Genomic DNA, 23091 nt, shown 5'->3' with positions numbered 1-23091 from the left:
GCCACTTGACACGATCCGAAGGAAATTTAGCAATTCCGTCGACCCTTAGCATCGGCGTAGCAGTAAATTACATAGGCGTAGCACTAGCACATGGAAATTCACAGCAACCCAAAATTTGGCATTTCCGGGAGAAATTACTGAATTTGAACTTCGCACAAGTGCTATAATAATACAGTAAATTCTCGCTAATTGACGCTCAGCTTGGAAAGGCTCGAAGAATCGCATCTACTCTTCCCAAATTGTCCATTTTTGTGCGCAATCGACGCCGAGGATCGCATCGACGCATCGAACGTTACCGATATCTCGCGATGATCCTGCGCTAATCATCGGCTCGTACGGAAAATCGTGCGGAATGACACCAAAAAGAAAGAACAAGGGCCGGCGAAGTTAATTGTTTCCGATGATAGCGGCTGTTGAACCGGTTGTAACTTTTTTCTTTTTTTGTTATCGAGGCTTTTATGAAACACGCGAGTTCTTGACGTAACAGATAAGAACCGCGTCGAATTCTCCGTTATCGTTTTTCACTCTGCCGATAGCAGCTGTAATTGAATTTTCTGCGCGTCGTTTATTGGTGCTCGCGCTGTTATACAGCGATTATCAACGTTTGCGCAACGAACGGCCCCATTCGAACGGGTATTGCCAGGATGTTAATTGGAAATTTATGAACGCTTTTGATCGACTTATCTCTTAGTCCATGCTTGGCTTAGGATCTTCGAATTAATCCGGAATATGTACCGTAGAAGTTGACTTCGAAGACACGTTGGAAGGATTTCTCTTTTCTATGGTTCAAGGTGGTCGGAATTAGGTTGATCGATTTATTAATTATTATTAAATATACTTTATTATAGTGGTATGAAATTTATTGATTTATTAAGTATTATTGGATCGATTAAAATTGTTGAAGAGAGAATGCAATTTTTAAATTACTCCCAGTTTCCCGACAATTTTTATTCTGCACAAAGATAGCCTCTTATTTTTAAGCATTTAATAATCGTTACTATTTTTGTGTTTACCAGACTGTAAATTACAATTTTGTACAATTTTGAATATAAAATGCAGACTGAAAATACGAGTTTTCAAAGATGATCGTAAGAGACAGAAATCGAATAAAAATAGTTTCTTCTATTAAATTTTGCTAAGTTGAAAACGGTGTCCCAAAATTATTAAACAATTCCTACGTTTTTCACCATTTTATATTTCGACTACTCGTTTCTACTTGAAATGCATAATATCCAGCCAAGTGAAATGCTATCGAGAGCACGAGCTTTTCAGGCTCAACACTTACGTGAAGCACGAGTTCAGTTGAGCACGGAGTTCTTCGATGGTAAGGATCGTGTCCTGGTATTGCGGATGAGATCCCTGGAGGCCATCGTCAACGCTCCCGCAAAGACTATGGCAGGACAGCGAGATGTTGCTTCTGAAACAAACGAAAAGCAAACCTCGATAATGATTTGTCTTTCCGTCCAGTTGAATTTCTCCGTTCAAAATATTTCTAGAATCAAATTTTATACGACGAATTTATTCGAAATATTTATGGAACAAAATTTTATTCGAAATATTTCTGGAACAAAATTTTATTCGAAATATTTCTGGAACAAAATTTTATTCGAAATATTTCTGGGATAAAATTTTATTCGAAATATTTCTGGAACAAAATTTTATTCGAAATATTTCTGGAATAAAATTGTATTCCAAGAATTTATAGGAAATATTGTGCAAATAAAATTATATTCGAAGAATTTATTCGACAGATATCTCGAATAAAATTTTATTCGGACAATTTCAATCAAATCCGAGAATTATTTTAATCTTTTGAATTGTAATAATTCCTTCGAAAAAAGAAAAAAAACTTCTATTTATCGCGCGCCTACATTTTATTGTACGGCCAACAGATTTTTCCTCGGCGACAGAACGTCTGCAGAGCGGTGAATTACGAAAAGTGCTGCGACAAATGCGAGTTCGTCGGTTCTTTTTACCCGACTATGTTTTTTATACGCGACGGTTTGAATTCTCAAAACGAAATATGCAAAGCGGCTCGCCGACGAACGCGCGAAGATCGGAATGTACGTCATGGAATTTTATCGTCGAGTTTAACATCAATTGCGGAGTTAATTCGGTGACGTTGGAACAGCGTCTTAAAATTTTGCTTACTAATAAAGAGCTCGGCTGTTTATTATTTATTCGCTAGGCATACGAACGCGCGGAACGCAAAACAGCGCGATAAGAGGAGCATTCGTGCTCCGCGCGAAATTATTTCCCGCGATTCCTTGCGCCGTAAATTACCCTTTCGCTGTACTAAAACAAGTGGAACACCGCCAAAAAGTACACTTCGAACGCTTATTCGAACAAACGTGTATACTTAACCCTTTGCGCTCGAAGCTATTTTAACTGTAAATATAAGATCATTTTTCTAGCTCATAGTATCTCTATTTTATATAACAAAATGCATTTTATGCACTCGAAATTGACTCTTGGGACTCGCGCAACGGTTACGCTCTTAACAATTTCTGAAATTCGAACTTCGTTGATATAAAATTTATCTTGAAAACGAGATACGACAAATTTTAGCGGTGCCTCCGAGTCGCCGCTCGAGGGCAAAGGGTTAATTCCAAACGATAGCGAGAATCGAGACGAACGGATTTTCAAAGTGCGAATTCACCTTTCGCCGGGGCTTGTAAATCGCATTTTTAACGCGATGTTACAATTTCAGTCGGCAGACGTTTAATTATAGACTTTACATCGCGTAGCGGACGAAAAACTGCGGAAGGAAAAAATCCTGCGAGAGGTTAAGATCGAGACGCTGTTTTTTTAATGATCCGACCGAATATATTAAATTAATTGTACACACGTGCTTGCAAGACGCGCGAATTGAAATTACAATGTCGCGCCGCAACGAGAGCGAAATTAAATTGCGAAGATGCGAAATTCCGTTCTGCGAATTTTTCTTTACATATTTCTTTCCTTCCTCGTAATTACAGAGCAATTGTTCCGTCAATCTCGATTCGATGCCCTAAGCCCGGATGAATCATGCGTGCTTTGTCATCTTCTCAACGATCGGAACACGTTTTGTTTCTTCTACGCGCGAGAAGAGAAGACGCGAACCGCCGAAAAAGATACCGCGTGTGTTCCGGTAAAATTCCAAAGAGCAAAACACAATCGAGATACAGGATGATCGATAGTAAAATCATCTTATCGCGATTAGGCATCCGTTAACAATTCGACAACCGATCGCGGATAAGCAACGAGCCGAGTCTCTCTCTCTTTCTCTCTCTCTCTCTTTCTCTCTCTTTCTCTCTCTCTCTCTCTCTTTCTCTCTCTTTCTCTCTCTCTCTCTCTCTCTCTCTCTCTCTCTCTCTCTCCGAATCGATGGACTATCTCGACCGATCGAGACGTCGAGGCGTGCCGGCCTTGAACACTTTCGACCGTTAAACCCGGAAGAATCTGGAATGTGGTTCTTCTTTTTCTACGTTTCTTTCGACTACCGTTACCATTTTGGCGAGCAACTACTTTCCAACAGTGCGACACGACCGCGCGGCTCTCGTTCGAACATCGACGCAGACGTCGCGTCGCTTTGCAAATGAAAATTACACACTTCGCGATTTACCATTCAACCGGATCATTAAAACAAAAAAAAAAGCGTCTCGATCTTAACATTCCGCAGTTTTTCATCCGCTACGCGATAAAGTCTATAATTAATCCTTCGCACTCGAAGCCGCTTTAACTGAAAATATAAAATCATTTTTCTCTTACAGTATCTCTATTTTATATGACAGAATGCATTTTATGCACATAACATTGACTCTTGGGACTCGCGCAACGGTTACACGCTTAACAATTTTTTCAATCTAAACTTTGTCGATATCAAAATTATTTTAAAAGATGGTGTAACACATTTTAACGGTGCCTCAGTGTCGCCACTCGAGCGCAAAGGGTTAAACGTTTGCCGGCCGATCGAATGAAATTGTAACACCGCGTTAAAAATGCGATTTTACAAGCCCCGGCGAAAGGTGAATTCGCACTTTGAAAATCCGTTCGTCTCGATTCTCGCTATCGTTTAGAATTAACCCTTTGCCCTCGAGCGGCGACTCGGAGGCACCGCTAAAATTTGTCGTATCTCGTTTTCAAGATAAATTTTATATCAACGAAGTTCGAATTTCAGAAATTGTTAAGAGCGTAACCGTTGCGCGAGTCCCAAGAGTCAATTTCGTGTGCATAAAATGCATTTTGTTATATAAAATAGAGATACTATGAGCTAGAAAAATGATCTTATATTTACAGTTAAAATAGCTTCGAGTGCAAAGGGTTAAGTATACATGTTTGTTCGAATAAGCGTTCGAAGTGTACTTTTTGGCGGTGTTCCACTTGTTTTAATACAGCGAAAGGGTAATTTACGGCGCAAGGAATCGCGGGAAATAATTTCGCGCGGAGCACGAATGTTCCTCTTATCGCGCTGTTGCGTTCCGCGCGTTCGCATGCCTAGCGAATAAATAATAATAAACAGGCGAGCTCTTTATTAGTGAGCAAAATTTTACCGTCGCCGCGCACAGATTTTATGAAGAGTTAAAACCGTAAGAAAGTCCGAGATTCGTTCGTTTCGCGTGATTTGCCTTTCATTGAGAAACGTTTTCTTTCTTCTTCTTCTTCTTTTCTTTTTGTTTTTTAAACGCTGTTTCGCTCGGATTCATTTTATACGGTTCGCCTTTCATTCACGAGTTCTTCGCGTGTATCAACAAATTATACAACTTGTAATTGGAGTTACGCAAACCGCTCTATCATTATGTCAAACCAACCACATAACCGCGCGAATTAGAATACAATCGTTCATGGGAAATTGAATGTCAAATCGCGACGAATCGTTCTTCGCGTCGCGAACGATTCAGAAAGTAACGGAATACGCGCTGCTTTAAAGTGGATTTTCTGGTTAATTTTAAATGGTTAACCCTTCGCGCTCGAAGCCACATTTTAACTGTAAATCTAAAACAATTTTTCTGATTTATAGTATCTCCATTTTATGCATATAAAATTGAGTCTTGCGATGACTTGTGATGACAGTTATACTTTTAACAATTTTTTAAATTTAAACTTCGTTAATACAAAAATTATCTTGAAGCGTGAATGAACAATTTTAGTGGTGTCTCAGAGTCACTACTCGAGTGCAAAGGGTTAAATTTAACGAAAAGATTTTGATTTTTCGAAATCGAGTGTCGGAGCGGCGATGAATTGCGTTCGAGTTGATGTTACGTCGAATGATCGCGAAAAAAGATGGCTACGAGTGAATTCGACTTTAGAAAATGAAAGCACCATTTTATTCTACGCCTTCGATTCGATTTAACGCGAATTAAAAATAGGTAACAAACACTCGCTATCTCAGAAATCAAGTTCTGATTCAGCCGTAAAAAAGAAATCTATTCAACGCGAATTCTTTGGCAGATTCATACTGTTAGTCACCCGGAATATTTCTCGGCTCGATAAAAAGTGAAGAGTCGGTTCTGCGACTTCGATACAATTTTATCATAGCGAGCCGCGCGAGGATTTCACCGATCGCCTCGAAAGAATGGAGCGCGCAGTCGACAAAAGGAGGAGACAGATAAAGAAAGAAAGAAAGAAGAATGTGTGTCGGACGATGGCAATCGACGCAGGAATATACGTGTCAGAGTTGGGCATTGTTCGAATCGCATTGCGAATAAATTCTTCGAATGAAGTTTGATTCGATAAAGATTTCGTATTAATTCGAATGAAATTAGTATCGAAGAATTTATTCGCGATGTTGTTCGAATATATATTTGATTCGAGAAATATAATTCGGATGAAATTTAATTCGAAACATATTTTGAATACATTCTTCGAATGAAATTTGACTCGAAGAATTTATTCACAATGTTATTCGAATGAAATTTGACTCGAAGAATTTATTCGCAATGTTATTCGAATGAAATTTGACTCGAAGAATTTACTCCCAATATTATTCGAACGAAATTTGACTCGAAGAATTTATTCGCAATATTATTCGAATGAAATTTGACTCGAACAATTTACTCGCAATATTATTCGAATGAAATTTGACTCGAAGAATTTACTCGCAATATTATTCGAATGAAATTTGACTCGAAGAATTTATTCGCAATATTATTCGAATGAAATTTGACTCGAAGAATTTATTCGCAATATTATTCGAATGATATTTGATTCGAAGAATTTACTCGCAATGTTATTCGAATAAAATTTGATTCGAGAAATATTTCAAATATATAAAATTTGGTTCGAGAAATATTTCGAATAAATAGCTCGAATAAAATTTCATTCGAGAAACATTCCTGAAAATCTTCAAATTTTCTATCAAAATTTTTGTTCAAATAATGCCTAAATCTCTATTTATTGGCCGCAATCGCGTCTCGATTGGTCGACTAATTCGAGAAACATTTTCACGTGATTGTCCTCTAAACGATCGCTGAGGTAAAAAAAAAAAGAAAATGCAAAGGACGCTACACGAGGCGAAGAAGAGAGTAGGGAACTGGGCTGATCCGAATCGACGTAGACAACGTTAAACATGCAGAGATATGGAAATCAGGAGGAAAAACGTTCCTTTCACGTGATGATAACGTGAACGGGTGCGTACGTAATAGCCGCGACTCATACGAGGTTTCGCGGGAGCGCAGTTCTTTCTCTGTGCGTGTTATGTGTACGTGTCAAGTACACGAGCTTGTGTGACGTGGAATCGATCAGCAAATCAGCTAAACGACCCCCTTCTCTTGTCGTATGCACAGAATGCTCGCGTTTGTGTGTATGCCGTTTAATTGCTACGAGAGATAACGACCGCGAATTTCTTTCCTTTCGAAACGAAAACTTTTCCCCGAAAAATCGCTCTCAGTTCGGCCGATTCCCATCGTGTCCATGCAATTAACGATCTCTTAATTTAGTAATTTAATAGATATCTAAAATGGATCTAAAAGATATTGAAAATTAATTTAAAAGAAATCTAAAATGGATCTAAAAAAGAAATCTAAACTCAATTTAAAAGAAATCTAAAATGGATCTAAAAAAAAGAATGCTAAAATCGATCTAAAAGATATTGAAAATTAATTTAAAAGAAATCTAAAACGGATCTAAAAAGAAATATTAAAATCGATCTAAAAGAAGTACTAAAATCGATCTAAAAGAAATCGAAAATCGATCTAAAAAAAAGAAATAAGAAAATCGATTTAAAACAAATTTAAAAGCGATTTGCAAGGAATCGAGAGTATCGATGAAACGAGAAGCGAAAAAGAAGCGAAAGACAGACGCAAAACCAATCGGCGGCGTCATAACAAACGCGATCGAAAAGAGCAGATCAGAATGCAGCCATGAACCAAGTTCAAGGCATCGTTCCTCTTCTTGACCCGGTCGGATCATTCGTCGAGGTAATATGTTTCCATTGAATTCGCGACGCCGTCGATCGGGCCCCGGTGTTACGCAAATTTCCATGGGAATCGTTTCACACGCGGCGCGCTTGGCTCGTCGCTAATTTATGGTACTCGGCACGGCCGGGTTGCATAAGAATGGTTTCCACGGCTGCCCTTTTGCGTGGATTCCACGTGAGATGAACTCACGCATCGCGCTCGCACACTATACACACATACACATATACACATATACACACCATATCATCCAGAAACGTGACTCCGCGAACCGAAGGACTTCGCAGCAGACGCCTCTGCTGCTCGTCTCTTTCTCAGTCACGGACACGGCCCTCTTCGTCGGCCAGCAATTTCGAGAATTTCCGGCTTACGTTAACCATTAATTAACCGCGATCGAGTTGATGACGCGGCCGGCCACGTGGAATTCCGAGCGGCCGCGTGCGAACAATAGCCTCCGCCACATCGAGGCGAAGAGGGGCCGAATAAATTTACGGCCGGCGGACAAAGGGCGTCGCGGGACGCCGAAGGACGTGTTCGCTTCAAAAAAATTGCTGCGATCATTTCATTGGCGGAGAAAGACGCCGCAATTGGATGATTCGGCGAGAGAGGCGCGAAGAATTCTAGCGGAAGAGCAACCAATTTAGCGAAAATACATTCGGAGTTGTTGCAATTGTTTCATGAGAGAGGACATAACGATATAGATAAGATGCAAAAAATATAAAGGGTGTCCCATAATTATGTTAACATTCGGAAAGGAGTGATTCCTGAGGTCATTATAAGTAACTTTTTCCTTAGCGAAAATTCGATCCGCGGCTTCCTTTACGAGTTATTCACGAAAAACGCTGGCCAACGAGAGATCGCGTACGGCTGATGCCCCGCCCTCGCGACCACTGCCGCCGCGTCAGGCGACGGGCGTGACGCGGCATTGGCCGGAAGGGCGGAGCGTCAGCCGTACGCGATCTCTCGTTGGCCAGCGTTTTTCGTTGATATCTCGTAAACGAAGCCGCGGATTGAATTTTTGCTAAGGAAAAAGTTGCTTCGAATGACCTCAGGAATCGCCCCTTTTTAATAAATGAAATATAAAAATAAATGAACAATGACCGCGGATCCTTATGCGCAGTATAACATTGTCCAAGTTAAATTGTAAGACTCGCCACGAGTTTGATGAAAATATTCTGTTCTAATAATAGTAACAAGTCGATATTAATGCAACACAATATCCTTAAATTCTTCCAAATGTTTACTCAGCTTTTTCCCTTCAATACATTCAATTATTCTCATTGTCGCATAAAATCAAAGTGAACAAACAAGATATCAGACTCGATCTTTGAATTCGCGTTCGCAAGTGAATAATGACACGAAGAAGAGGAAGAAGAAGAAGAAAAAGCGAAGTCGGACGCGCACGATCCGGCGGCGTAAAACATTGTGCCGATTATTTAATAAAAAAAGAAATTACGTTAATTACGTTACGTAACGCGTAGAAATAAATGGTCGCGGGATGACGACTCGAATCGTCTGGAGAAGAGTTCGGTTCTTCTTTTTTTTTGTTCACAATGTCGAATAATTATGCCTTGAGTAACGTCGATTAAAATTATCATAACAAGTCGGAACACGTGCAGCTCGTGCAAATCTTTTTCTCGATTCGACAAGACATCGCACGATGTCTTTTTTCTTCCGATTACACGGTTGCCCGTCCGTCGAAGATGATTTGCAGGCGACTAACTCGCGCGCGCGAGAGAGAGACGAATCGCTTTGTTAACCCGGCCGACGAACGCCGCGGTTTTCTCTCCCTCGTCGATCGAGCGCTAATTGGACATGCGATGCCGGGACAGCTGCGTACGAAAGCGGCTATTAGATTTATGGAAACGGGTCGGCGTATTAGAAAGTACATATCGAGGTTTTGATTTAAAACGCCTCGCGAGGAGGAGAGCACCGCGATTTCATCCTTTCGAGCCGAAGGGACGTCGCGGACTAGAAAGTTCGGATTCGTCGTCGTCGTTCGTTCGTTCGTCCAGGGGCGGCCTTTTACGGCGAGAACAATTAACGAAGAGAAGAGAGATTTAATGCGCCGCGTGTTTCTTTCGCTTCTCGCGCCGCTCTTTTTGCGAGCCGTGCGCGCACACACCGAGAGGAGAAGGTCCCGCTAAGTAAAACGCTTAGCAACTTTTCAGATTCCGCTCGGCTTTTAAAAGCCTTTCGAGCTCTCGTAACTTTCTAAGAGACCATCGACAACCGACGATCGAATATGCTCGAGATCCTCCCCTTGATATTCCAGATCGCCGCGTCCAGAGAGTCCGCGAACGCTGAAAGTATCTCAGACTCTCGAGATGTCTGTCTCTGCCACGAATGATCTCGAAATCATTCCCGCGTCGTCGTCCTCGCGGTTCAAAATACATGTTCGAAGCTTCGATTTTTTGCCGGCTCGACTACTTCCGCCGGTTGCTCTCTCTTTTTTAACACCTCGAGCGTCGCGTCGATCGCACATAAGCGACGCTAATTTTCGACCAATTTTGAACATACTTTCATACATATTTTCATTGTAATATAGATTCGAACAAACCGAGTCCGACTAGGATGTTTCGGACGCGAAAGAGTTCCCGTGTCATCCGCTCTGATAAATTTCAACTTTCTAGTTACGGTTCGATCGATTGAATTGCTTCGAATTTGTGGGAATTTCAGTGGCTGAATTTTAGTCGATGCTGAGAACGCGTTTTATGCTTTTACGACTGTCGTCGAGAACGTAATCCGTGGACGCGAGAGACCACACGTGGACCCGAGATATTGGTCATTCGTAATTCACCGATGCGGATTAGCATACAATAACGAAGACGCGGACTGTTCAGCGACCCGAGGATCAAATGTTTCGCACTCCATAAATGTTCGAATGAAATGTAACCAGACCGGTTCCCAGGATGCACTATGCGTTTCAACAAATTCTGACACGTTTCAAAGTAGAACACGTTTTTAGTAGAGCACGTTTTTAGTAGAACACGTTTTAAGTAGAACGCGTTTTCTCCGACGAGTCACTTTCGTTCAGAAATGTGGGAACGATTCGACGATTCTATGATATAAGCAAATAATTTCGACGAATAACTCTTTATCTTGCGTTCAGATAATTCAAAGTGAATTGTTATAATATTTTATTGTATCATATTTTATATTATATTATACTGCATTATATTGCATCATATTATATGATATTATTTTATATTATACTATATTATATAATATCATATTTTATATTATACTATATTATATTATATCATATTTTATATTATACTATATTATATGATATCATATTATATTATTATAATATTATAAGTGAATTAAGCGAATTCGTTCACTCAATCGAACCAACAAATTTATTTCTCGACGTTGCACAATTACAGCGACGAATCGCGCATTCGATCGAGCGCAATTCGGTCAACGATTTCCCAGCAATTCTGAACTTGTCGATTTCCTCTCGCAGCAATCCCGATCCTGAGTCATCTAATGATCCCGCATCAGCCGAAAAGTTCTCGCGCCTGAACGTTTCCGTCTGGCTATTAAGAGCTCGAACAATGCAGCGATCCCCACGATCGCCGTAGATCCGCGGAACAATAATATCGGAACGAATCTGGCATAAGCATCCGCCTTCGAACTCGTCCTTCGTGTTTTCTCAGGCGCAGTGGCGTAACGAGCGCGCACAGAGGCGCCACACAGCCATGTGTCCGGATTATGCAAAAGCGACGTGACTTCCACGAATAATGCGGCACTAAGAATAATTCCGCTAGCCGGCCAGGTTCGCGCGTGTCTCTCCGAATCTAATCGTTCCGAACATACAGGGTGTTCCACGATTATGTTAACAGCCGGGACGGGATGATTCCTGAGGCGATTCTAAGTAACTTCTTCCTTAGCGAAAATGCGATCCGGAGCTTCGTTTACGAATTATTAACGAAAAACGCTGGCCAACGAGAGATCGCGTACGGCTGGCGCCCCGCCCTCGCAACCACTGCCGCCGCGTCAGACGGCCGGCGCGACGCGGCATTGGCCGGAAGGGCGGAGCGCTGGCCGCGCTCGCTCTGCGATTGGGTCACGGTTTTTCGTTGATAACTCGTAAACGAAGCCGCGGATTGGATTTTCGCTAAGGAAAAAGTTGCTTCGAATCACCTCGGGAATACAGGAACACCGTGTATATCATATTGATATGTACATTTATATCCGCATGCGTATTGGAGAACCGCGGATGCCGCAGCCCCGAGTTGCAATCACCATTGCGGTCTTTTATGGTTCTCGCGAGTAAATTGGACGCCGCGATGAAAATAGATCGACGAGAGTGGCAGAGCACAGGCTCTCGTCGATTTCGGCGAAACCCGTTCGTTGGTGACTCGCGAACGCGCGCGAGATATTAAACAGAATTCCAGTGGAAAATGAGTCACGCCGACGCGCCGCGCCGATTAGGTGCCGGCTTCTATCGTGCCGTAACGAAACGGAATACGCTAATTTCCTTATTAAACGCTGTCTCGCTTCGACGACCGCAAAGCCGCGTCTCTATTTTTAAGCGAATCATAGATCCTTTTCGTATTTATACATCGATCGCAGTCGCGCGCGCGGGCTCGTCGACGATCGCGCTGTTCTTCGCGGCGCTCTTCGCGTAATTCCGTGCTTCTCGAACGACCACTCGCGACACTTTCCGAGAATTTTTAACGATTTTTAACGATGCCACGTATTTTAACGCACCGACGACTGGTCTCGTTGTTAACTCGTCTTCTTGCGCCCAGATGTTGTAAAATATTGCCGAGTCGACAACGTCTCGATGAACAAATTTGAAATCGATTACACAAATCGACTGGATTACACCATCGTTGATCTTTTAGTCAATTCATTTTCGAACGCAATAGATCTTTATGACGGTGCATTATATCAGCGTTCAAACACTCGGTGTGTCGTGGCGCTAATCTCAGTGATTAATAGTTCGCGAGAAAGATTGGAGTGTACGTTCAAACACTCAGTCTCACGATCGTAATCTATATTTACGGATTACTCGTAATTGTGTTTATTACGATATTTGTAAGTGTGTTTTATCGTAATTTCCAGAACCGTTTCGAGTACAATTACGAGAAACCTTTTCATTCAGCTAATATCTTCATCCGAGAGTTTCTAAACGGTTTAATCGACTGGATACTTAACTCTAGAACGATCCCCTTCTATTTTTCGGCGTAAATAACACTATGGGGTTGTGAGACAAATAATAAAAAATAACGTAGAAAATGACCAAAATAAAATCTTAATGATTAACATTATATATTACTTGTTTCATTTTCTCAAAATACGATAAAAGTTACATTAAATATCGGATATATATTATTATACATATTATATATATATATTAATATTATTAATTAGTATTATATATTATTATAAATAATATATAATATATAATTATTATAAATAAGAGGTTATTAATATAAATACATATATTATTAATTAGTATTATATATTATAGGTAATACAATATATAATCTCAATGTTTTATTATTTTTATTAACACGTTAGCACAGACGCGAATGGAACATTTTGAGGAGCCCTCAAATCCATACTGTAAATCTTCTAGATCATTCAACAACATCGCGAGTCCACATGACACCTCGTCGTATTACCGTAAATTAATATTGTAATTAATTTTATCGTAAATTATCGTAATATCGTTATACCGCAATTATTTCACCGTAAATTAATATCGTCAATTATCGTCTCCAATGAAAAGCAATCCATAATAATCCCAAACGGAAAAAACAAAAGAAGAAAAAAAGAGCTATAAGTTTACAGCAGTTTCACCGTTCGCCAACGAGAACGAACAGAAACCTTTGAACACAAATCGAAAGTAAGAGAGAAAGACACGAAAAGAAACCCTCTTTATCCGATTCAGTTCCAGTCCCGATAAATGCCAGATCGTATCTCGTGATCAGTGAACACAAGGAATGCGCCGAAAGGACTCCGCGTGCTTCCACACTTTCTCTTCCCGAAACTATATTCCGCATGATAATATCAGTTAACAATCGATCTCTCGTCGAAGGATCGAACACGATCACCACGCGATCGGCTGGTCGGAAATCGGTGCTCGACGCAGGAAACGCTAAGGAATTCTAAGCTGCTACTCGGAACACGCTCGACAGAGCTCGAATCATGTTCCAGAATTTATTACAATAAATTCTCCCCAATTGTTCTTCGGCTTTTAAACGAAAATTAACGATTTGGGAAGAGAAGGATACGATTGCTCGAGCCTCGCTTTTATAAAAACGAGATTATTATTAACTATAAAAATGAGATGCAAGGCTCGAATAATCGTGTCTCCTGTTCCCAAATTGTCCACTTTTGTTCCGAAACTGCGGGTCAATTAGGGAGAATTTGCTGTATTTAGTTTCTAGTTCTTGTAATCGAAATTTTATTTTGCTTAAAGATCTGCCGATCATTAATTCTCCGCCTAATTAATTTTCCGTATTTAGCTCTTAGATCTTGTAATCGAAGAAATTTTCTTTTGCCTGGAGATCCACCGATCATTAATTGTCCGCCTAATTAATTTGCTGTATTTAGCTCTTAGATCTTGTAATCGAAATTTTATTTTACCTAAAGATCCGCCGATCATTAATTGTCCGCCTAATTAATTTTCCGTATTTAGCTCTTAGTTCTTGTAATCGAAGAAATTTTTTGCCTAAAGATCCGCCGATCATTATCCGCCTAATTAATTTCTGGAACAATTGAATGGAACAGAAGAAATCGCAATCGAATTGGGAAGAATTTCCTCTGACAAATGTACTCGAATTTTGATGAAGATACTGAATTGCGATGAAATGGCGAACTACGAGAAATTTCGCCTAATTTTCGCGTAACGAAGAAAGCGATGCTTACCCATGGCGAGAGAGGCTCTCGGTGGCAGGCTGCACGGACGTGGTGACAGACATGTTGTTTTGATGGGTCACAACTGAAACAGAGAAGGGAACAGCTGTTTAATCGGTGACGCAAATCGATTCGATCGAGGACAGGTGAGAGATAGAGGAATATTCCGGGAATGGATTCGAGCGGGTAAACAAGATATAACGTGGTCGGGATTCCCGTGGTCGATCGCGCTGCTTTTTAAAAGCGAAGTCACCGAAGACCTGGAATTCATTAATATTCCGATAAACTCGGATTCCCCGGTAAAACCTGTGCACGATAGTTCGCGTATCTATCCTCGCTTCCTCCGCGGATCAGAAAAGCATTGCAAGTTCGCGTACCGCCGAAGAATCGCGAAAAGCAATTCGTTCGATTCTTCGAGGTGTAATTTAGTAGTAGTCCGAGGTGTAATTTAATTTTCGTGACTGCGCGAGAAACTTTTCGTTTGCAGATTACAGAGAGAGGTTGAACAACGTTATTAGAAACTGTGACGAAACTCTGCAGTTTCGTTAAATCTCGCTGTCCCGGATGGTAATGTTGCAACTAACTAAGTGCAGACAGAGAAGTGACGGGCTCGCAATCAACCGGAGGCTTATATCCGCGGCACAACGTAATTGTAACAGATCTAAATGGTAATTGCAACAGGTCCAAATAATTGTAACAGATCTAAATGATAATTGTAACCGGTCCAAATAATTGTAACAGATCTAAATGATAATTGTAACCGGTCCAAATAATTGTAACAGATCTAAATGATAATTGTAACCGGTCCAAATAATTGTAACAGATCTAAATGATAATTGTAACCGGTCCAAATAATTGTAACAGATCTAAATGATAATTGTAACCGGTCCAAATAATTATAACAGATCTAAATGATAATTGTAACAGGTCCAAATAACAATTGTAATAATATCACATTGTAATAACCAATAAATGAATAAATAAATAAAATACCGAAGAATTTAATCGCGGTTAAAGCGTTTCGATTTCCCCGAGCCGAAGTTTAACGATCGTCCACGAAGCAACGCGCGATTCCATGCGGATCCGATGCGAGTGTGTTGATTTATCGGCGAAACGTCGTCGAAGTCCTACGATGCGGGCCATTGTGCATCGGCGAGGACACGGGTAGACAAACCGCGAAGGACACCCGCGATAAGTTTCACCGTGAATCTCACCTTGGCACCGAACGGAGGAGCACTTTTACTTTCCCCGTGAAAGAAAGCCCAGACACGATCGCAGGACACGCTCTGAATCTTTTATTTCGAATAATCCGTGTTGACCGTCGTGTAACCGATTGCGCAACCGCGAGCCTGGTTTCGTTCACTGTGATTTCTCGATTATTTGGCACATCGACGAATGTATCATGTTCGATTTCTTGAAATCGGTTCTGAGAAATTCATCCTTCGAAGTCAATCGTTTCGACTCCGTCGAGGTTGGACGCATTAACCGAATAAAATTTGATTCGAATTTTTCGAATAATATTTTATACGACAAATATTTCGAATAATATTTTATTCGACAAATATTTCGAATAAATTCTTCGAACAAAATTTGGAATAAATTTGCGAATAACATTTTATTCGACAAAATATTCTGAATAAATTCTTCGAACAAAGTGTTATTCGATGTTTTTGTTCGTTACGAGTGCACTCGTCGTAATACAGAAAATATCAGAGAGAATTTTCCACAACTCGAACGACCGTCCTGTTTTTTCGAGTAGAATTTGTGTGGCACAAAAAAAAGCGTATCGATACTTTGCGTAATAGAAATTGATAATCCCCGCAGCACCGTAATTACGTCCGCCGAGTGCAAACGGATTAATCGAGCGCATTAATGGGCCCCTCATTTCTTCGTCGAGTTTATGGCATTAGACCGAGGATTTAATGCGTGCGAAGCATACATATACAAGGAAAACAAAAGAACGGTAATAGCTCTTGTATAAAAAGGAATTGACCTATTAACGAACGAGTTATTTAATAGGTATTCTCGAGTTGCGAAACGTTGATGGAACACTAGAATGCTGTGCTAAAGTCCAGCGATAAAATGAAACATGACTCGGGAAATTCAAATAAATGTGCGACTTCGTGAAGTTTTACACACGGGACAGGGAAGAAGAGACAGACCGGTGTAACTGTAAACGCGTTTCAAATTCTGTTCCGATGATATTCCCCGTTTCGTCGAAGGCGCGACGAATTCGTCGTGTACCGGGCAGCGTTCTTACCGAGGGAACAGTTAAGAGGTTAATTGCATTGTTCGAGTCTTAGGAACCGGGCTCTGGCCTAAATAATCCTTGCCGTTGGCCGGTGGATAATTTACGAGCGGAGAGGCACGGATTATTTAGACCGCGGCAATTGCACGACCTAAATGATTCTCGCCGCGAGGACCGCCGGCCCGTTTCGGTCGTTTGCGGCAGGAATCGTCGCTGCGCCAGGGTGAGTGCAGGTATTACTGCGGTTTCTCAGCGAAGGCGAACTTCGACGGAGAAGACGAGACCTTTTACGCCGATAAATTGACAGCTCGAGCTACGCCTATTATTCTTGAACTCGAACATTTACTTTTCCCAAAATATCGGATCTCTGAAGGCACAGATTCCATTGAAAGCACGGTCCCGTTTCGTAAGACTCGACGTTTTCATAAGCTTCCGAATATCGAAAGTCAACGAACGAATTAAAACTGCGATTGCTGTTACTTGCACGTCATGAATTATTAATATTAAACATACAAGAAATCATGAGATTCATTTCTAGAAGATTGCACGCTATACAATGTTAGATTCTATTGCTTTGAAAAAATACCGCAGTATTTGGGGCGTCCGCGGTAATACCCGCACTTATCCTATGTCTCGCGTAATTTTAGAAACAGGCTCCGAGCAAATATTCGTCGTTCGCGGCGGAGCTCCGTAAAATGCAATTGTTATTCGCATTGTGGGCACGAAAATCCGCAGGGAAATGTCTCGAGCCAAGGGAAACGATATTCGGACTAAACTATTTTCGAAGGGCGAACTAGAAAATAGACCGATCTGACATAACCCGTTGCTTATCTAATAGAAATTATTAGACATGGGCGGCCTCGTCGTGTATCAAATATGCGGAACACGAACGGCCTATATAATATATTGATCGGGTGCCAAATATATTGGCGGGGGCCTGTTTTAGAAACCGTACTATTATTAGGAATTTTAGGAAGCTATTTCGAAAGTAGGTTAATGAACATAAAACGGGATCGTTTTCAGCGGCGCCCAAACATGGTACAACTTTCTAAATAAGTTTTAATATTTTAAACGGTCTCGAACGCGGTCTTTTTCCGCGGCACGCGGCTTGGAAATGCAAATATTCGCTTTTCGAACGTATTGGTTCGAGTCACGAGGAACTTCTTCGGTCATTTTACCAATTTCCGTGACCTTCCGGAGTCTATCTTGAATTTATCGTTGGTAACAAGCTTTTGCCGATGGAACTGCTTGGAGGAAAATGGTCCCGTTTGTATTGACAGTTCAAAGTCACTTCCCGGTGAGTCATCGCTCGCAGCAGAGCCGGACATATTTTATTCGATTCAAGTTTTATTCGAATCAAGTTTTATTCGAATCAAGTTTTATTCGAATCAAGTTTTATTCGAATCAAGTTTTATTCGAATCAAGTTTTATTAGAATCAAGTTTTATTCGAATCAAGTTTTATTCGATTCAAGTTTTATTCGATTCAAGTTTTATTCGAATCAAGTTTTATTCGAATCAAGTTTTATTCGATTCAAGTTTTATTCGATGCAAGTTTTATTCGATTCAAATTGTATTCGAATCAAGTTTTATTCGATTCAAGATTTATTCGATTCAAATTGCATTCGAATCAAGTTTTATTCGATTCAAATTCTATTCGAATCAAATATTATTCAAATCAAATTTTATTCACAATTCGTCGACAAATCATTCGAACGCAATCTTCTCGAGTACGAAATCAATTTTAGCGAATTCGATGTACATACAACGTTATACTATGGATTCTTTCGACGCGGTTCGAATGTTGCAAGATTACGAAACACCTTATACGCGCTAACGGGAGCTAACGACGAGCCAGCGAGAAACGATTGCGAAGTTTTTTCTTTTCACCTCCGACCGTTTCTCGTTGGAAAAAACTATGGGAACGGGGCGCCGCAACGGCGGCGTCTAACTATAAAACGGAGAACCCCGTGTGCCGACAGAAGGTCGCGGGAGAATGTCAAGGATTTCATCATTGACACATTGGCAGTGCGCAGCAGTTTGATTTCATTATCGAGCAGCCACGCGAAAGCCTTGGTTGTATTCTTAGAAAAGAAAATCAAGGTGAAAAACTGATAGGCGGCTCCGACGGAACGGTGGCCGCCGACGAACTATGCCGTATTTAATTGCTGCGAAAATTGGTTTGCTACACCGATATGGAATGTTAACGGGGGATTTATATTTGGAAACGGTGACTTCACCGCAGGCTACACGATAATATGTAGCACTTTGAAGCGCACTTTCTAATACCTCCGAGAGCATTGTGACGAATAAATAATTCCCACGAGAAAGAATTCGGACAATTAATTGTATCGCGTGGATTCAGATTTTGCAGACTCTTTTTTCACAGTCGGCTGTATAAATAAAATTTGCGGTCTTCGTAAAAGATTTGAAAAACGATGCAAGAATTAGTGGACATTCGTTGAAAAAGGATCAAACGTAATCCACACAGTGCCGGAGAAAATTCCAGTTTAACTGCTTAATAGCATTGTTTATATTACATTTTTTATATTACAATTGAAACACGAATGCTGCAAGAAAAATGCTGCGAAAGGTATTGCTAAATTGTTTCTTCGAGAAATTTGTAAACGAACTTTTCTGTCCAAGCGTACACTTAGCGTACACTCTGTCCAAGCGAATTTACTGTATTATCGTAGAACTTGTGTGAAGTTCAAATACAGTAATTTCTCCGGGAAATGCCGAATTTCGGGTTGCTGTGAATTTCCATGTGCTAGTGCTACGCCTATGTAATTTACTGCTACGAAGAGGCTAAAGGTCGACGGAATTGCCAAATTGCCTTCGAATCGAGTCACGTAGCCTCCGAATAGCCTTTGAATCATATCATGTGGTCTCTGAATTGCCTATAATTGCGTCATGTGCCCCTCGAATTGTCTCCAAATTGCCTCTGAATCATATCATGTGGCCTCTGAGTTGCTTTTAATCGTGTCACGTGGCCTTCAAATTGCCTTCGAATCGTGTCACGTGGCCTTCAAATTGCTTTCGAATCGTGTCACGTGCCCTGCGAATTGCCTTCGAATCGTGTCACGTGGCCTCCGAATTGCCTTCGAATCGTGTCACGTGACATCCAAATTGCTCGAATCGTGTCACGTGGCCTTCGAATTCCTTCAAATAGCGTCACGTGGCCTTCGAATTGCTTCATATAGTGTCACGTGGACTTCGAATTGCTTCAAATAGTGTCGCGTGGCCTCCGAATTTCCTTCGAATCGCGTCACGTGGCCTCCGAATTGCCTCCGAATCGTGTCAAAAATTTAGAAAATAAAAACCATCTCGTAAAAATCACAGTAAATCCGATCTCGTCGTTCTCGAAGCGGCGCGCGCGTCGCTCGCGGAATTCGACAGCAGTTCTTGCGTTTCCATTCAAGGGGTTAACGATTGTTCCGGAACACAAAGTTGCGGCGAGTTACGCGTGTCGGAGAGAGCTTCGTCACGAGGTCGGTTGCGAAACGGGGCGATCGATCGGACGGAGATAAACGAGATCGGTTTCTAAATGTATAACGAAGGAAAGCGAGCGTGGAACGAATCGCAATTATTTCGTCGACGCGGGGGCGGGCGTCGCAACGGTGGAGAGGCGTTTTCGCAATCGAATGCAAGCAACCAGCCGTCGACGGTGAAAAGGGAGAGAAAAGCAACCGTCGTCGGCCGCGGCTCGTATTTGCGCGACCGCGGCCGCGCAATCCCGCGGAACTTCCATCGACCAGAAGATAAACGCGGTCCCCCATTAGTCGTCGACGACCTAATTACCACCGGGGTACCGTGTTTGTGTGCAGTATCTCCGCGATCGATGATCCCGACAGTTATTACCTAACGCCACTGTGTTCGCGTTTACGAGGCACTGATAACGTCGCCGGCAGACGTTCCGCGTCCTAACGCGCGCCAATTCGACGTCGTTACACGTCGACCATTCTCGCGGTTCAATTTTATTTGTACACGACTATCCTGAGATGGCATTAAAATTGTCTTTCATGAGAACGGAAATGGGATTTTCTAGGGAATTTTCTGTTGTAGATATAGCCGTGTCGATTATTAGTGTGTCCTCGCAATAATTTTACTTGTATTTAGAAAAGAAACACGTTGTTAACCCATTGCTCTTCTTTGAAGGTCTTTTTGATACTCCGAAGAACATAAATATAATGCAAATATGCATATTTATTTTATTAGAACGTACCAAGAGTTGAATTGAAATGAAGATCATTATGCTGCTATGGAATTTGAAAAGAATTGACGAATTAACGAATGAAAGATTTGATGCTTTTATTTATTAATTTTTGCTTTATTAAATTAACGATACTGATACTTTTTTACTTAATTTTCACGATTGAACGGAAATTCCTTGCTCGGTTTTTACGAGCTATCAAACTCGGAAACTGATTCCTCAAATTTCTGAGAACGGTTTGATTGCGTTGTCGCCTTGATATTGTTAAAAAAAGAAAAACTTCAACATATATTTGAAATGTATGTTAAACATTACAATAACACTCGTTGAAAATCAGAACGAACGTTTCATCGGTACTTTTATAAGCTAATATAAAACAGCTGCTTTCAGAGTGCTCCGTAAATCCAGCGTTAAACAGTGCGTTCAGAAAAAAAAGGAAGGCACGATTTCAGTGGCATTACACTTTGAAATCGATGAAACAGATATTAAATAGAATATTAAATAGAAAGTAGAGGAAATTCGTGGCGCTGCGATCTCGGCAAGAATTAAGAACGATTGTTTCCTTAAGCAGATCATTTTCCATTTGCCGCGTGCTTTAATCGTCTTCTTCGAAAGGACCGAACGAGAACGCGGTATTAGCAAAATTAGTAGAACGAAGCGTATATAAATAAAAAAGAAAAAATTAGTCAGATCGACGAGAATTCGTTGCGCATGATATTCGGATGTAGAATAATAATAATATCATACCCGCGGAACGAGCGGGAACTCTGCGTGCTAATTTGTAAAATCTCGGTCGAGAATCGAAGTGAAAGGAAAGGAGAACGAGCCGCCGACCCGCTAATAAAGAATGATTCCTCTTTGTTCCGCTTTGGTAAACGCAATCGTAAAAATAGTCGATCCCAAAGGCGACATTATAGGCTTATTTTCAACGTCGTGCACAAACCTGGCAGAATATTCGTCCTATACAGTCGGCCGGGTGACACACATTTTCAACTATACGCGTGCGTATATAGAGGCCTGGTGTGTCCGAATCGATTTGGCGATGGTCTTTTTTTATACGCGGCTCTTAAAAGCTTTCTACTGCGAAATAGATGGTTATTTTTATAACGCTTCGATTGTAGAATTATAAAGCTCGCGACGAGATTGCCGAAGACGTTTGAATCGAGTATCAGCAGTTATTCGCGGACCGTGGATTTGATGCATTTATGACGAAAATTGGAAGGGTGAAATATACTATAATACGGCAAATATAGTATATAGTGAATAAATAAATATATGGTGTATGTAATATAGCGAGAAGATTCAGAGGAATTAGGAACGTCGATGCGTTAATCTGAGCTTAGCGAAAAATAATAATAAGGAAGGATGAAATGTAATAATAATACAGTGAATATAGTATATAGTGAATAAATAAATATATGGTGTATATAATATAGCGAGAAAATTCAGAGAAATTAGGAACGTCGATGCGTTAATCTCAGCTTAGCGAAATATAATAATAAGGAAGGGTGAAATGTAATAATAATACAGCGAATATAGTGTATAGTGAATAAATAAATATATAGTGTATATAATATAACGAGAAGATTCAAAGAAATTAGGAACGTTAATCTCAGCTTAGCGAAATCGTTTTAAAAAAAGGAAAATTATTGCACGTGTCTGCTGTTTTCCGCAATCGATGCAGACCATTTTTCTTTTTGCATAAAGCACCGCAGGCTAGTTATTAGCATCGAAAAGCTATGATTAACCCGCTTCGTTGAAAAATTGTCGTTTTTTGTCACATGCGCTTAGAGAAGTTCCAACGTGAACCAGAGAGAACATGACACTTTAAACGTTACACCGAACAAATGTGATATAAATAAAATTATCAATAATCCGAAGCATACGCACAGTTATATTTTGATCTCCTATCTCTCTATCGTCTCTAAAAAATTTCGTGTCACGAAACGGTTTCAATTCCGAGCTCCGAACATTTCTTGGAGAAATTACCGTGCTTCGTGCGCGATTTCGTACGAAATAGAAATACTATAAGTCAGAGAAATTATGTTAAATTTACAGTTAAAAAATGGCTTCGAGTGCAAAGGGTTAATTTTCGCGTCCTCTATCTTCTTCTCGCACGTCATGTCTCCAAGAGCGACGACGACGCGAACTGCTCTCGCACGCGACATTTTATTCTCTCCGTTTCTATACGCGGCAAATAGTTTTCCCGATAACAGGCGCGCTCTTTCAGAAGTCCTGCCCGGCTTTTTATATAGAATGTTCGATCGTGAATGAAATTTTCAATGGAACGTGAATGGGGCCGATCACGTGCCGGACAAGTTACGCTCAAGATCACGAGCTCTGTGACGTACCGGATGAATCT

General features: G+C 40.8%; 1 protein-coding gene across 2 annotated transcripts in view; it reads right to left on the bottom strand.

The window, feature by feature from the left end:
* Pino (protein pinocchio) overlaps positions 1–23091 on the bottom strand; it is a 138522-nt gene that overhangs the window by 7556 nt on the left and 107875 nt on the right. For both annotated transcript variants that reach the window (XM_033466031.2, XM_076525924.1), the window contains exons 3-4: positions 14283–14355; positions 1286–1417 (exon numbers count right to left, since the gene is read on the bottom strand). In XM_033466031.2, coding sequence (XP_033321922.1) covers positions 1286–1417; positions 14283–14355 — 205 coding nt within the window. The remainder of the gene's footprint in view (positions 1–1285; positions 1418–14282; positions 14356–23091) is intronic.

Source organism: Megalopta genalis, chromosome 1, assembly GCF_051020955.1.
Source record: "Megalopta genalis isolate 19385.01 chromosome 1, iyMegGena1_principal, whole genome shotgun sequence".
NCBI classification, from domain to species: Eukaryota; Metazoa; Arthropoda; class Insecta; order Hymenoptera; family Halictidae; genus Megalopta; species Megalopta genalis.
The sequence above is the reverse complement of the archived record's forward strand: the minus strand, read 5'-3'. Positions and strand labels throughout refer to the sequence as shown.